Raw genomic sequence first — 16,494 nt, forward strand, 5'->3', positions numbered from 1 at the left:
AGACTCCCTTAATTTATGAACAGCCAGTACAAGTTCCTCTGAAGACTATAAGCCAAAGTTAACTAGGGAAAATTTGGTCCATTTTGGCAATGAAGAATTACATGACCAGAGTAGAGTGGGATGTTAAAAAAAAATTCCCGAAAGACAGACTTATTGTGTTTGGTAAACAGCTTGGTTCAGACAGACTTCATCCTGTTAAGATGTGCCCTGTCAGGGTCTGCCTGTCAGCCATTGTTGCTGGAAGGATCTGTCCACCTCCGAGCTGTGTCACTAGCTCATCGAACCTATTTCTGTAACTCTTGGAGAGAGCCAATTTAAGCTGCTTCTCAGTTCACTCAGCACTCAGAAGAGACCAATTTCCAGTTCCTTTTTGGAGTCCATGAGAGCAGATGCTGTGACAAATGTTCCGGAGAAATGAACCTAGAAAATGATCCCAGGGTGTTTCTCAGGGGAGCAGGGAATTCATCAGCATCATCTGGGATTTAAACACACCTTGCTTTTAGCCTGAGTGCTGTCATCTCTCTCTGTGAAGCTTTCTGGTGGGACATAATTTTGTGACAGAACAGGGGCTCTAGGGGGAAGGCAGAAGAAAGTTCCCAATGAGGCTACAAAGGACAGACTCCGAGGGTGTACATGTTTATGGGTAAGGCCTTACTGCATCTGGCAGCCTGAACTGGGCAACAATTCCTGCAAATGAGAAGCTACTGCTTTCGTTAGGTAGGTCATTGTACCATAAGCCCCACTAGGAGCACTGTCATAAAAGAGGTGGCAAATTCCTGTGGCTTGGTCTTTTTCCAGGATGTCTGTGGCTCCCAAGGACACCTGCAGCCAGAAAAAGCAGAAAAAAAATGAGTAGAATCTACTTTTTTTTCCTTTGCAAAGTATTCTGCAAGTTGAAAGTGGTCTGCTGGGCTATAGGTGGGTCTGGGAGCTAGAGGCTAGGCCTCGCAGCAGAAACCCAGAGCCACAAGGCAGGTGACATGATGACAAATACACAGAATGCATGGTAATATATCCACTATGGATACTGTGTTTTCACAGCCCCCTTTTGCTGCTCATTCTTGAAGATGACAACTTCTTTGCCCGACTCAATTTTGTGTACAGGGTAAGTAGTTTACCAAGAACCAGGTATGTACCAAGTGGTAGTGGAATAAAACCTACAACAAAGACCAACTTCTAAGGTTGTTAGATTTCCCAAGTGGCCAACTTGGCCATTTCCTAACCAAATGGTTGACATTTTTTACCATCTGTGATGACATTTTCCTGGTTTGAGTACATGTCTTCCAATTAGACACAGTCTCCAGCATGTACAGAGAAATAGCAACCAAACCGACTACTCCGCCTTTGGTCCAGTCACACCCACCTGGTCCTGCAGGAACAGCTGATTGGCCAGCTGCACTATCTGGTCCACATGGATGATACCCCCAATACTGTCCATTTCTGTATCTGAGAGCAATGTCAGTACCATGATGGCTTCTACCAGTAGTTGCCGATACTCGGGCTGGGACACACGGTTGAGCACTGACTCCACATGAACAGCAAACTTGATCTCACAAGGAGTCATCTACCAAATGATCAGCACATTGTCAGAGTGAAAGATGGAGCAGACAGAGCCCTATAATCAATGCTGCCCTGGCACTGTTGGAGCTCAACTCAAAGGGTACCTTCCTCCTGCACAGTCTTTATCCTATAGCTGCTGGAGTGGAGGGTGACTGCTTCTCCCTAGGGCCAGCTAAGATTGTTCTAGTTTCTTTTGTCTGTCTTTTGACTGTGACTTTTAGGGAGCAGGGGCCATTTCTTATTTCTTAAAGAAATTCCCCATGGCCATTAAGAATGGTACCCTGGGCAGGGTAAAAGGAAAAAAAAAAGAAAGAAAACAAAATTTGTCTTTTAAAAGAATACCTGGAAATGCCTGGTGTGGAGCTCCGTGCTTGAAAGGCTAAAGATACCCAGAATGCACAGAGGGCAAATAAACCAAAGGGAAGGCTGCTTGTGCTCGCAGGGCCCTGCATGGGTCTAGTACAGATGTGACAGGGTTTGGGTAGGGTTTTAAGGGTCCAGAGAGTTTATAAATGCTATTGTTGAGGGGAATGAGAGGGAAAAGTAACAAGAAAGGAATTTTGCACAATTTGAGGGTGAGACTGTTAAAGTGATCAGACCGACAGATGGCCTGGCTCCATAGAATAATCCTGAAAGGCATATGTAGAATCAGCTACGAGGCGAGCCCACGGCTGGGCTGCTATCTGAGTCTTCTCACTTTACCTCTTGGGTTGTTGACGATGGGAGGACGTAACCATCAATGGACAGACCATGGCACTAGAAGCAGAAAACAAACACATCAGTCTGATTCCAGACCACAAGTGTGTGCTTGCTCACACACTCACACATATGCACACACAACTTTCCTTGCCCTGGAAATCTGCACGAGGGTTGGAACATGCCAGACTGTCAGAGTTATTTTTAGAGCGTTGTTCTCACTGCCCACAGGCTGTGTTTTCGGTGGAACAATTCTAGGGAAACCAGCAGGCATCTTTCAGATTGCTGAGGGAACAGTGTCCCTAGGGAGCTGCTGTGTCCTCCTCCCAAGAGGCTCTGCAGTGCACTTGGCAACTGGACCCTGGTGCCTGCCAGGCCCCCTTTGGTACCATAATGAAGGGAGATTTTCATGGCTCCCATTGGTGAAGTAATGCTCCTGTGCCTTTGCAGTCATCTATTTTCGAGATTTCTATAATAAGCACCAATCACAAAAGGCTGGAGCACATGCACACACTCGCACACCCATGTATATAAATACCAACATGGTGTAATATAAAATACTGCTTTTTCATAATAAAAGTATCTTGGTATTGGGCCAGCAGCAGCCTGGCCGGGAATGTATGGTGCCCCAGAAAGACTGAGATTTTCAAGAAATAGTCAGGCCCAGTCTAACTGGCCACCTTTTACCCTCCAGTTGGCAGCAGCTGCTTTGTCTTTATGCTGGCTGGTTTACATGCTCCCCACAAAAGTCTAGAATGGTGGACCTGCGGCCTCTGCAGGCAGCTGTCTTGAGCAAGGCCTTGGTCCACAGAGCATAGGCCCCGAAGCTCTGTGACTGGCCCTGGGGACCTGCTACAGAAAGAAGACAGTAGACTATGACTTCGCAAAGAAGCTGGAGTGTGCTCTCATTTGGGATTACTGCAGTTCTCTCCCCTCCTACTGTGAAATGAGCTAAAAAGGAATGGTTCAGAGAAAAAGGAAATTTGTCTTGTGTTGCAAAGCTTTTAAATGAGGCATACTGTCTCTCCATGGGGGAGACAGGCCAAGCCCTGGTGGGGCCTTGGGAATGGTATGAATACTCTGAAGTCTGAATGTGGGAGAAGACGGACTGTGGGGTGTTGAGAACAAAGTGGCCCTGTCTTCCCATGCTACCCCTACTTTAGTAGCAGGCATTTTATACAGGCCCACCTGCATTCAGGTGTGTGGTGCGTTGCAGTCTGCTGATGTGTCACTTCCTGTCAGTTTCAAAGTACACACTCCAATGACATTTTCACAGCCCCTAGGCAGGTGGGAAGCATAGCCCTAGTCCACTGCTATCAGAGCAATGGGCAGTGACTGGTTAAGGGACAGTGGCTCTCGGGTCTCTATCTTACAGCCATGGAAACCGGGTTATGCCAGGGCAGGAGAGCACATGGCTTCTGGGGCCAGGCTGTCATATTTTGTTTCTTTGTACCCTTGAATATTTAGCAGGGAGAAGAGGCTCCTTCATGTTTCTGAATGATTCGGTTATCATGTCTGTCAGCATCAAGTTTGAGGGGCTGTCAGCTTGGAAGCTGGCCAATCCAGATACAGTTAAAGCTCAGTCCTCTGTGGCATTTTTGTTCAAAGTCTTCCCTGCCCTCTCTGTTTTTTATCTGTCTTTAGTTTTCTATGATCCTAAACTATGTCAAAATTGGCTGCACACAACCACAGATGCTATTCTGACCTGCCTTGCAGGGCCATTTGGCAATGTTTGAAGTTATTTTTGATGTCATGTCTAGGAGAGATGCTACTGACAACCAGTGGGCAGACAGTGCACAGGACAGTACTATAGCAGAGCCCTAGATGCCACAGTGTCAAGGCAGAGAAGCCTTGCTCTAGGCTGAGCCATTCAAGGTTGGAGTTGCAGTTCGATAGCCATCTGCTACCTGGTATTTGGCAGGATCGCTGTGCCTCCTGAAGGGAGATAGGGTCGGGCTCATTTTCCTGAGAGTCCATGTCTCCTCCGCACCCATCTCACCTTCTGAAGGATCTTCCACACTCTCTGGTAGAATCCCACGGGAACCCTGTTGATGGCCCCATCTAATCTTCTCCTGCGCAGCCATTGGCCCTGCTGCTCTCCCCAGCCCAGGTGGTGTCCTCCAGAGTCTGTAGATGATGTGCCTGTCGGGGAGGATGGCGTGCTGGACCTCTGCAAAAAAGACACCATAGGCCTTCAGTAGAGGGTGCCCCAGAGGAAAGCTAGCCACTTTAAAGACCAGATCAGCAAATTTGTCAGAATCTCTCTCCACATGTCACCCAGCCAAGGGCATAGGGCTCCTGAATTTCTCTTTGTCAGCTACTTGATGTTGGACTTAATTTTTCATGTTCTTTCTTGGTAGCTTAATTCTTCCCAAGATCTAAGAAGTAGTGTAACACCAGGCAACCCTGACCTCACAGGACAGGGACCAAACAGGTACAAGTGTGGGCTCTGCCATTAACTGTTGGCACCAAGCTCAAGAGCAACTACAACAGCACCCAGGTTCAGGCCACCTGTGGCTAATGCTAGCACCACCTGCTGCCCCAGTTGATGTACATGATAGGGACATAGCCTCCCTGGGTGGGTGGGGGGCTGTCTGCAGCCATTCACTTGGTGAAGACACAGAAACACCTTAGCCTGAGATGAGTGCTCAGGGGGTCAGGGGGCAGCCGTCACCCTGAAGGCCACTCTCTTAGGCATGCAAAGTCTAAGGGTGCTTGGAGGGGTGGTATCAGAGAAAGGGAGGTGGGTAGGAAGGATAACCTGTGGCAGCAACAAATGTCTGAGGTCCTGCTTTATGTCAGCAGTGCCACATAGAAGTGACTATTACCTACCCAGAGGATAAATACCACAGAGTACCATATGTATATACAGTCAGAAAGGATCAGGAAGTGAAGAGAGAGTCAATGAGGAATTCATGCTTAGCAGTGGGGGTCATTGGTTTTTGATTCTCTGCTTATGCTTTTCAATCCTGATTTCTGCTATCTTGCCATTAGTCCTGAGCTTTCCTTTAAGGCTAGGTAGCCTTCACCTTCAACCTGTTGACCATGGTTACAGCGTGATTATCTTCTTTCCATTTCTTTATGGGAGGCTAGACTTCTCTAGACTTCACAAGACAAGTGCTCTGGGCTGTTGGCCACTAAGGGGCAGGGATCATGTATGGATGCCCCACTGACTAACTTGCCCTGGACAGATTCTTCAAGTTGGGACAAATCCAACACTCATCTTTACATCTGTTTTGGTTTGGACTATTTGGCACTTTCATTTGACAATGTGCAACATCAAATTTAAAGGCTTAAAAATAAAATCCAAATATTAAGCACACTAGCAGGGCAGGGGGTGGGATTCTTCTCTCAGAACTCATTTTGACTTCAACAGATCTTATTTTGAAAAGGCAGTTAGGTTGGGTTATTCTGCTGGGCTCATTACTGCCATTTAAATAAGGCAACAATTAGCTACAAATAAAAGTAATTACAGCCACACTCATCAGTGACTCAGCTGATTTTCTCCTTCTGGTTTTGGGAGGCAGATTCAGACTTGCCTCTGCAATTAGAACATTTCCTGGGCCTCCGCTTGAGCTAGGGCCACATGCTCAGCTGGGACAGGAGAGTAGAAAGTGGTGGGTAGCCTGGGGTGGGTGGAGCAGTAGCTCAACACTCAATAAAAAGGCATCTGGGCTGGGCATGGGGTCAGTGATACAGTGTCTGTCTAGCATGCTCAAATCCCCGAGTTCTATCCTCAGCGCTGCAAAACAAACAAGAAACGGGTAGAACCCGTGTTTTCAAGATTCTGAAACGTTGATAAGGTAAGCACGCACCACACACACACACTGTACTGAGGAGTTTGACAAGCCAAGATCTAAGAGCATGAGATAGAAAACAAAGTTTAGTTCAGGAATAATAAAGCTGTTCTAGAATGTTCTCAAACTTATAATTCGGAAATACCTCTACCATCAACTGAAAACCCTTAACCCAGTGGTTCTGAACCTTCCTAAAGCTAGGACCATTTCATACAGTTCCTCATGTTGTGAACCATAAAATTATTTTCACTGTTACTTCCTAACTGTAATTTTGCTCCTGTTATGAATCATAATATATCTGGTATGCAGATGGTTATAGGTAGCTCCCATAAAAGGGTCAGCTGAACCCCCAAAGGGGCTGCTACACATAGGTTGAGGATCACTGCCTTAACCTGTACTCTATCAGCAGTTAGGGATGAGAGGTGTGGTGAAGCTCAGGGCTGGAATGTTTGCTTAGAATGTGTGAGGACCTTGGCTCCATATCCAAAATTACATGTGTGCATGCATATGTACATCCTAAACACAAGTGGGGCTGAGGTGGGAGCATGGGTAAGGCCAGAAGAGAACGTGAACACTATAGACAGGGGTGGGGGGGAGGGGGGAGATGGTGAGATGCTGTCACAAATTTACCACAGACTTGATGGAATGCAAACTGCTGGATACAGCCTGGTCCAAAGGAAAGAACTACAGACAAAAAAGAATATACTTAGTCCCACGCAGTGACACCAAGAGGCACCAGTAGTTGAGAAGAAACAGGGAGCAGCACGAGACACACAGGGGCTGAGGGCAGAGACCAGACCTGGTTCTCACCGAGCAGTAGTGATGCACACCCACTGCTCCCCCGCAGCCCAGCTTGGCTTTAAAGATCAAGTGGTGCCAGGTTTTTTTTCCTTTGTAGATCAGGCTTAATCAAAGTGGGACACATGTTCCAAAGTCACAGGCATGCTATGTGAACATTTTATGCTGTTTCATAAACATCTATAGAGATCAAAAGACCCCTAACTTTATCTACAAATTTCTGGCATCCAAGAGGCAGCCCGGGGACTATTCTTCAATGTACACAATGGACGAGGCTAATGGCCTTTGGCCATATACATCTTTCCTCATCTAAGAATCTAGATGCACCTTCAATTTGCACACACATCTGTGTCTGTGGTATGCCTGCAAAAATGAGTAGAAAGTCATACCATTGACACTCATTACATTTTGGCCAGAGAACATTTTCTTGACATAAGTAGGCAAATACAAAGCTGGTATTGACTGACCAGATATAGAGACACCAGAAAAGGAAGGTAATCATCTCATCCACCATAGGCAAGGGCAGCACTAAACGGAAGAAGCTGTCCATGTTCACCCAGGATCAGGCCTTTGAGCTGTGGGTAACCAGAGGGGACGGTGCCACCGAGTGGCTGACAAAGGAAGTTTAGAAAATCACTTCTTAGAAAGAGCATAAATGAGAGACTCTGTATTAAGTGCCATCACACTGTTTACTCTTTCCTGGTCCAGAGACATCGCATCACTAGAAATATGAACCCAAACCAGATGTGGTAATGTGCATCCATAGTCACAGCTACTCAAGAAGCTGAGGAGTGACGATTCCTTGAGCCCAGAAGTTTGGGGACAGCCAGGGCAGCATGGAGATCCCCATCTCACAAAGAAATGTATAAATCAACAGTGCATCCATTTTTCTCAAGGGATGGAGTGTGTCATGAGGTGTTGTACAGTGGACCCTGACGCCTTCTCTTTCCAGGCTTCCATCTCCCCAGGTTGGCTGGGGGCAGGAACTGGTAACACTGTCTTATTCTTTCTATTGATGACTTCGCTGACCACATTCTCCTCTTTTAGCTCCCTCTTTTTAAACAGAGATGCTCACGGAGGCAGAGCCTAGACCATCTCTTTCACAAAAAAGTCCTTACAAAAGCTGAGTTTGATAAATGCAATTCTTTTGATCGGTACCCTTTACTAACCTGGCCACCCTAACTGGATTTATCAAGGCAAAGGCCAAGGTCCTCTCTCCCACCTCCTCATCTGCTTCTCTGGCTCTGCGTCTGTCTGAGTTTGTGCCACTCTACCACGCATCCATATCCACATTCTGTATTTGCAGCCTCACTTTCTGTGTTCAAGCCAGAAAGTGTGTCCTGTTCACACAAAGACAAACAAGCGGGGCACTTCACCCGCTTACCAGCACTAGCTCGCCTAATCATCTGAAAGGAAAACCATCAGAAAGTAAAAACCCACTTGGAGTTAAGAATGCTCTGCTGCTTCCATCCCACTCCAATAAGCCAGAACATGCACACTTGGGGGAGATTCCACCTCAGGGGCTAGCTACCACCCCCCACAAACCCAAGCAAATCAGGCAGTATGACTAGTGTGTGAGTAGAATTTCTCAGCGTAGGTCATGTCCGAGCATAGTATTAGATGCATCAAGACTGAAAAGGTGTTGAGTTGCAGACCCGTGACAGTCAGCTCAAAAGCATTTCGACTGTGAGTTAAATTAGGGTGAAAAATGAAGACACTCCTGTGGCTGGTGGTAGAGGTATAATTATTCCAGTCTATTTCCACATCCCCCTTGCTATTTCAGATGAAGAACACATTTGATGGAGAAATTGTTCTCTTCTGACATTATTCTACTTTAACAAATTATTCTTATTTTAAGGTATGCTTATTTGCCTACATGTGTTATATGTGCACCACCTGTGTACCTAGTGCCTGCAGAGGAGGGCATCAGATCCCCAGAAACTAGAGTCATAGAAAGCTAGCTAAAAGCTGTCATGCTGGTGCTAAGAACTGAACTCAAGTCTTCTCCAAAAGCAGCCAGGACTTTGAACTCCTAATCTGTCTCTCAAGCCCTAGGACTACACTACTTTTTAAAACACAGAAACACACGGACAAGGGAGTATTCCGGGATGTACATGTAATATCACATGACAGGGAGACACCGGTGAGTGCATGCAAATGGCTTTAGGGTACCTACCTGGGCTACAGGGCTGTCTTCAGATCCCAGGACTTCTACAGAGAGCAGGCCAAAGTTTCATGCCCTTGTTTTTCAGAGATGAGCCCTGGCGGAACCATTTACAGCCCTCCCCTGGGTACCATGCTGTCTTCTTACCTGTTTCATCTCACTTCTCAGTCTGGTGATGCCACTCCTCTCAGTTTTGGTGACTCCAGTATGACCCACCTCATGGATGGAGATGGCAGGGCTGGACATGGAAGAGTGTATTGGGCGCACTGGAAGGAAAATGCATGCATGTTGCTTTTAGGGAACCTATCGGACCTGCCTTGAGAGAGGTAATATGGGCAACGTGTTTCTGAGATCCGCTTCTCTTCCTTGTCTGAATGGAAACTTGATGAGAGAAAGGCCTCCCTTCTCTGCCCAGCCAGGCCCGGGCTTACAGTGCTGAAAGGTGCTGTGCAAGTGTGGGCACTTCTTAAAAACAGCAGCTACGGATGACAGTGGCAAGAAACGCTGGCTGACAAAGCTGGTTTTGAGAACTATTTTTCTTTTACTTATACAAAACACATTTTCTGTTTAAACGTGAGACTACCTAAGGAGCCAGAAGCAACATCTGTCGACATTTCAGCCGTCATCTGCCAGTTTTTCTCCGTAGACGTATGTTTTTACATCAACATCAAATGTATGTACAGAGAACTCTCCATTTTACACCTGGCATGTCACATGTAAGCATGATCAGTTGTTTCTGCACATCATACTTTGTGAACATTTTTCTACAGCATTACATGTTGTCTCACATGTTTAATAACTGTATGTATGGCATTGGGTCTCAGAATGAGAAACATCCAATTCTATTTGTTAACTTTCTAAAGGGTTTATCTTGACTAATCCATTGTTGACCTTTCCAGGCTCTGTAATGCCAACTGTCCCTGGTGAGATAACAAAACTGCTGCATACTCTACTGAAGGCTTAGAACTCAGGTACCTGTGGCTATGAGGCCTTGTCTGAACATGGGTGCAAGTGTACATGTGCAGTGCCATTCAGGACTGACAGAACTCAGGGCAGGGAGACCTCACCCAGGCCTTTGGGAGGAAGTAGGGGCTGAGCTTGCTAGAGAACTCGCGGGTGAGGTAGAAAGTGTTGCCAAAGCCAGACACATACTGCTACTATGGAACGTGGCACAGAAGATCTTCGCACTGCACCAGACAACACCTTTTTTCATCATATACCATCAACCACAGGACTTAACACCTGTCCCAGTTCTTCTCCCTATGTGTATGGTCTCTAAGACAATGGCCATAAAGGATTATACTAGAAGGCAAATGTGATCCTATCATTGCTCAATTAGAATTCTCCTGGGTCTAAATCTGTCTTCAATCTGTCTTCAGAATGAAGACTAAACAGTCTTTTTGGTGCCACAGAAAGCTCTCCTAATGGGTGCCCCTTGTGGCTACTACTACTCTACACTACTCTCCCATTCCACTGTTCCTTTTTGTAGGCACAAAGCAAAGGTTACTTCCTATAGAACGGTGCTGAATGCCAAGAAGGTGGGAAGGACAGTTTTAAGGGAGGAAACCACCAAGGAGATCCAGTGATGGTTCAAGAGGGAGAAATAGAAAACAAGCCAAATGGGGTATGGGAAGCTCCAGGACAGTGTGTTTGGGGGGAAAGTGTCTGTTTGGAATAGTAATTTTAGGGGCCTGGAGAGATGGCTCAGCAGTTAAGACCACTGACTGCTCTTCCAGAGGTCCTGAGTTCAAATCCCAGCAACCACATGGTGGCTCACAACCATCTGTAATGGGATCTGATGCCCTCTTCTGGTGTGTCTAAAGACAGCTACAGTGTACTCATATACATTAAATAAATAATATTTTAAAAAGAAGTAATAATTTTAGGATTTAGTCAGTTTTAAGCCTGTTACTAGCTTCACAGCTTATAAAAACTGAACAGTTACAAGACAATGAAGAAATGTTATGTCCTTGCTTATGATTAGACATGTCAAGGCATTCAAATGACATTCCTCAGTTCTTGGTTTTTTAAGCTTCTATATAGCTTTATATTGAATGACAATTATCTGTCAAACTATGTACACTATTATAATGAGCAGAACATATTAAATATTTATCTTTTCCATTTACATTTCAAGGACTGTGTAGTTGAAATAACTGTAAATTACTTTTGGGTAGGGCTTGCGAGCACTCCTCCTCAGAAAGGAGAAGGCCTCAAATAGACACTGATTGCCCCATGCAGCTTTGTCTGAGCACATGCTCAGGAGAAATACAAAGTACCCAATGTCCTTCTTATTAAATAAAAGGAATGAAAGCCCACAGTGTGTTTCTTTGGCACGATGAAATAAATTCACCAATGTGTCTACAAATCATTTAGCTTTTTTATGAGGAGAAATGATAATTGCTTCAATTATAATTAGGGAACATTTGGGAACAGGAATCACACCAGGACTTTGGTGATTAGATTTCATAGCACTGTGAGCAGATTTCCAAGACAGATACTGAGTAATGCAGAGATGGAGCGAGTGGACTGGCCCACACACATCATAGAGCATTTCCCCTGCTCTTGAGGGGGGGGGCATGGGACCTGGCTACAAATGCTTTAATGCAGACCAAAGGCCAGGCCACAAGGGGTGATCTCTAAGGGCAGCCCTGTGATCCTGACATTTAGAGTCACCTTCTCTCATAACACTTAAGACCACAGGAGATGCAAGGTACAAAGGTATACAGTTCGCTCTGCCCACGGACCACTATAATCTGAAGAGAAATGCAACCCCTTGAGGATACTCCTTGTCCCTAAAAGCAGAAACCTTGATCCTAGGCCTCCGTTCATCCCACTGAAAGAGGTAGCATGTAGTCCCTTTCTTATATGGAACTGTTGGTTCTGGTGCTGATCTGCATGTGGGTCCCCATGGAGTATTCCACACTGACTCACCACTTCTCTCCACTCCGAACTCCTTCCCACTCAGGATATGATGCAGGAGGCTCTTCATGTCAAAAGGGCTGAGGTTCATCAAGCTCTCGGAAGCTTCTTCTCCTGTAAACAAACATAAGAGACCCAGACAAGAGCTGGTGGTGGATGGTTCAGGGTGCAAGAGGATGATATAAAAACAGTGGCAGGTCTTCTTGTTCAGGATTCCTTCACTGGTGGTTCAGGCCCTCAAAGACATTGGTCCTTGGGGAATGCAAATCCTTCTGTTTAGGTCAGTACATATGCATCTAATTCCTAGACACAGAATTTTTCACACTGCACTGATCCCTGATGTTGAAATGTATTTTGCAAATGTTAGTATTTCTCCCAGTGAAGGTGTTATTAAGTGGAAGGAGACATCTTACAATGAGGACATTACTGTAGCTTAGCTGTCAAATACAGCAAAGATTCTCATGTATACATGGTGGTTGCTTTGCCTGCCCCAGTGAAGAATGTTGTTGTGCTATGTGGCCTGGCAGCAGCCACCTCTTACAAAGGAACTTGGGAGAGCCTAAGATCACCCAGAATGGAAGCCTGTTCAGAAGTGTTTGAGTATGACTCCCTGCATAGCAAGGCTTTAAGGTAGGGCTGAGTTGGCAGGAGTGGCAAGCCATGGCCTTTTACCTGAGCAGTTCAGGCTCCGAGCCAGCTCTGTGGCCATCACCTGGATGATCAATCCAATCCGGAGTCTGAGCATCTCTGCAAAGAGGCTCGGCTGGGCACGAACATACATGGCCAGGTAAACCACGATCTCCTGGTGCAGATACACATAACAGGGCTTCAGGAAACCTGAGAGGCCTTTTGGCATTCTGAGGAAGGCTATGGCCCAACTTGCCCTTCCTGTACCAGCACCTGACCTGTGTGAGAACAGCAATGCTGATGTCCTGTCCACTGGCTTCGTATATAAGTTCTGTGAGCTCCTCTGGGGGAAGAGGCCTAGGAAAGAGCAGCAGATCACTCACAATACACACTTCAGAGCACAGCCTTCTTGCTCAGTGGAAGTTCCCTGCTTTCTACAAGAACCCATGTGTCAAAGTATCTTCTAAAAGCCACTGCCACCATTCCCCAACAGTACAATGCTCTCTCAGTATTCCTCTGTAGTCTGGAGGTCTTCCAGTAGGGACTTACGTAGATATGGTCTTCTCCCGGGGCTCAGGGGGCAGGCCCACTGTAAGCTGCTTCTGGTGGGACAGCAGATCTGCACAGGCCTGCATATTTTTTTGAGGGGAAAGGATATAAAGGAAAATAAATTAAGCAAAACTGAGAAGGTTGAGTACCAACAGTACCAGAAAGTTACCTGTATGAACTTTATATCCATGTGCATGGTCCTTCTGAGAAACTGAAACTTAAACCTTAGACTGAACAACCCACATAGGTCTGAATGCCTGTGATATTTGTGTCTCCCAGGTATGGTCCTAGGCCTGGCCTATCCACCAGAGTAAATACCCTAGACTTCCTACTATATTCAGACAAGGCAGGGATGAAGCCTCAGATAGCAAAGATTAGTTACAGTTACTAGGTACATTGTGTTTCAAGTTTATGAGTTCCTTGGTATTCACAGGTAACAATGACTAGCATCTTACCAAAATACTTGCTTAAAGTCACAGGAAGTGGTTCTGGATTTTGTAGGGCCTCAGGAATATGAACACTAATGATCTCTGTACTTTGACATGTGGAAATGAGTGCTTTGGCTTCATGATTGCTTGGTAAGCCTTTCTGTACTTAAGAAAGAACCAACTATGAATTTGATAATTTCTTCCTCTCTGCTCTCTATCCAGAGCAGAAAAGAAGTCAGGAGAGGGCCTGCCTGCTGCTGGGTTACATTCCTCAGTCCATTTACTGATAAGAGGCACTTGCCTTAGATCATCCACAACTAGATGACTAGAAGAAGAAAGCATGGGGATAGAAAAAACAAATGAAGAACCAACCGACACACATGCTAATTCTGACCTCAGCCAGGACCTCCACTTTCTTCCTGAGCAGGCCTGAAATGTAGCGAATCAAACTCCATTCTTGGTTCACGCCAGCTTTTCCATAGAGCTCGCTGAGAAGACTGTGAACAGTTACTCCATGTTGTCCAAACAAATTGGTATCCCAGCGGGGACCCCTGGACAGTGGCAGAAAAATACAAAGATAAAGGTAAGAATGTCAAGGCTGGGTGAGGTATGGATTGCTGTACATTTTGCCAAGTGTTTAAACAGTCCTAGTAACTCTGGGCCTCATCAAGAGGGCTCAGTCCAACAAAATATGTCTATACCATGTCTTCTGAAACAAAAGCCTAGTATTCACACATCACCATAGTATCCTGGCCTTGCTCAGACTTTTCATGGAAAGAGGCAGAGAAAGGGATAGAAGTCTCATGTTTAGTGATCCTAGGTAATTTGAGTGAATGTGATCATTGCCCAGCATTTCCATAATTCAAATTATGGAGAGAAAGAATTATGGAAAAAGAATTATGGAGAACTAAGTTCAACATGGCGAAGACCATAAATATATTGCTATGGCTTTGATTGCTTATGTCCCCACCAAATCCCTATACTAAAATCCTAACCCTGGAGTGATGGTATTGGGACATGTAGCTCTTGGAAGTAAGATCCCTCATAATCTATCAGATAGTGCCCTTACATGAAAAGCCCCAGAAAGATTGCCCCTTCTATCACATAAGGATAGGGTGAAAAGGCACCATCCAGGAGAAAGTAGGCCATCGCCAGACATTGTATCCTGGATTTCTAGCTTCTAGAAATATTAAGATACAGTTTTGTCTTTTATGATGCCTGCTGATGATGTGTTACTATAGCAGCCCAAAGAGATTAAGGCACTTACTTTATTACATAAAGAATGTACAGAATGTCTGCTTGGTCCTGTAGATTTGGACAGTCCTTCAGTTGCCCAACTAGCTTCTCACAGTCCAGTTCATCATGGTCATCTCTAGGCCACTGGTAGTCATATTCAGGAGTCTGGCCATATAAAAGCCAAAAAGGAGGGAAAGGGATTAAGAATGGGAACATTCAGATGATCATAAAGTGAAATGCCAACTTTGCTTCTAAATGCTAGCACTATGCTAGGCTTCATTTTTTTCTTCAGTAAATCTTTGGTACTGTATTAGTTGGGCACTTTTACTATATTTGACATTTGCAAGGGACTAGAGAGAACAGGTTAAACATATATGTTTTATTTATTCAAAGTTCAAAAGTAGGCAAAACCAACTTCTCCTGCTACACAGATCATGACAGTGGTGCTCTTCCTACCACGTGCTAGGAAACCTAGGGCCTTTCAAGATAGTCTATGACTGAGCCACACAACCCCAGGCCCAAGAAGTTATCTTTGGACTCTGGGGTGAAGGTAACTATGAGGAGGCAGAGAAATTGGCCAATGACAAATGCATATTGACTCAGTGACCAGTTATTGCACTCATGAGCACACTTTTGTGTCTATTTATAATAATAATAATGTCTTATTATGTAGCCCAGGCTTCTCTAGAACTTGCTATAAAGCTCAAGTGGACTGAAAATTTGCAGTCTTTCTTCTTCTTCCTCCATGATGTTGGAATTACAACCACGTGCCATCACACCTGGCATTCAGTGAGAGGTTTTAGATGCAAAACAAAAAAAAATTAAAATTACCTAAAATTAAAGTTAGATCAAAATATTCTCCAATGGACATTAGATATTTTGATTCATGTGGGATAAAATCGGGGAAGAAAAAATAAGGACCAGACACCTGAGATTTTATGTTTTGAGGAATCTCATTACATTGAGTTTATGGAGAAGCCAGGAGTGGTGGTACATGTTTATAACAAGCCCTTGGCAGGCCAATATAGGAGAACTGTGAATTCAAGACCATACTGAGCCAAAAACTAAGGCCCTGTCTTAAAAACCAAACCAAAGATTGTGGGTAATAAAGTAATGAAGTCCTTTGCTGTTTTGACTCTGGCTGGCTTATATGTATAGTAAGAAAGGTAGCTAAGTATATTTCTTCTATTACTGCTATGTTCTGATGATCAGGCAGATAGGCAGTAAGAGGCCTTATCCTCCAAGCAAAACACAAAGGTATATACCAAATCCAGAGTATATAATGATGCAACCTGAATTCCAGACAAGTGAGTGCCTAGATTCACAGTAACATGTAGAGTGGCTAAACTGAAACTCTGGGTATAAAAAATATGCTTTTTAAGTTCCACCATTTAAGATAGTTCTTGGGACTAACCCAGTATTATCAAGTATTACATTAAAAACAGACAAACAAAAACTATTGTAAATACGTTACCTTCCTTAGGAATGGCTGAGGGGAGTCAACAAGATTCAGTGACTTACGGTGTCCACTTAGAACTTTAGTTGGCAAAATCATGGGAAAAACTGGAAAAGAAAATAATGAAGAAAGATATTATGAGGAAGAACAATAATAAAGCCCTCTTTTGTAGGTATGGGGAATTGCTCTACCTGGATTTTACAAGGGTGCTGGGTATACAAACTCAGATCCTCACACTAGCTCAACATGCCCTTCGTCCAC

The 16,494-nt window shown here is 44.9% G+C and overlaps 1 protein-coding gene across 1 annotated transcript in view; it reads right to left on the reverse strand.

Moving 5' to 3' along the window:
* Window positions 1–651: 651 nt before the first annotated feature.
* Window positions 652–16,494, reverse strand: part of PHKA2 (phosphorylase kinase regulatory subunit alpha 2) — a gene marked incomplete at its 3' end in the record, with an annotated part of 76,003 nt that continues 60,160 nt past the window's right edge. Inside the window, exons 20-31 of the mRNA XM_080909601.1 lie at window positions 16,252–16,340; window positions 14,809–14,942; window positions 13,936–14,092; window positions 13,114–13,193; window positions 12,843–12,921; window positions 12,610–12,739; window positions 11,950–12,051; window positions 9,163–9,281; window positions 4,256–4,426; window positions 2,263–2,316; window positions 1,364–1,564; window positions 652–822 (exon numbers count right to left, since the gene is read on the reverse strand). Of these exons, the coding sequence (XP_080765727.1) occupies window positions 652–822; window positions 1,364–1,564; window positions 2,263–2,316; window positions 4,256–4,426; window positions 9,163–9,281; window positions 11,950–12,051; window positions 12,610–12,739; window positions 12,843–12,921; window positions 13,114–13,193; window positions 13,936–14,092; window positions 14,809–14,942; window positions 16,252–16,340 (1,487 nt within the window). The remainder of the gene's footprint in view (window positions 823–1,363; window positions 1,565–2,262; window positions 2,317–4,255; window positions 4,427–9,162; window positions 9,282–11,949; window positions 12,052–12,609; window positions 12,740–12,842; window positions 12,922–13,113; window positions 13,194–13,935; window positions 14,093–14,808; window positions 14,943–16,251; window positions 16,341–16,494) is intronic.

The sequence above is a fragment of the Micromys minutus genome (genome assembly GCF_963924665.1).
Source record: "Micromys minutus genome assembly, chromosome: X".
Classification (NCBI taxonomy): Eukaryota; Metazoa; Chordata; class Mammalia; order Rodentia; family Muridae; genus Micromys; species Micromys minutus.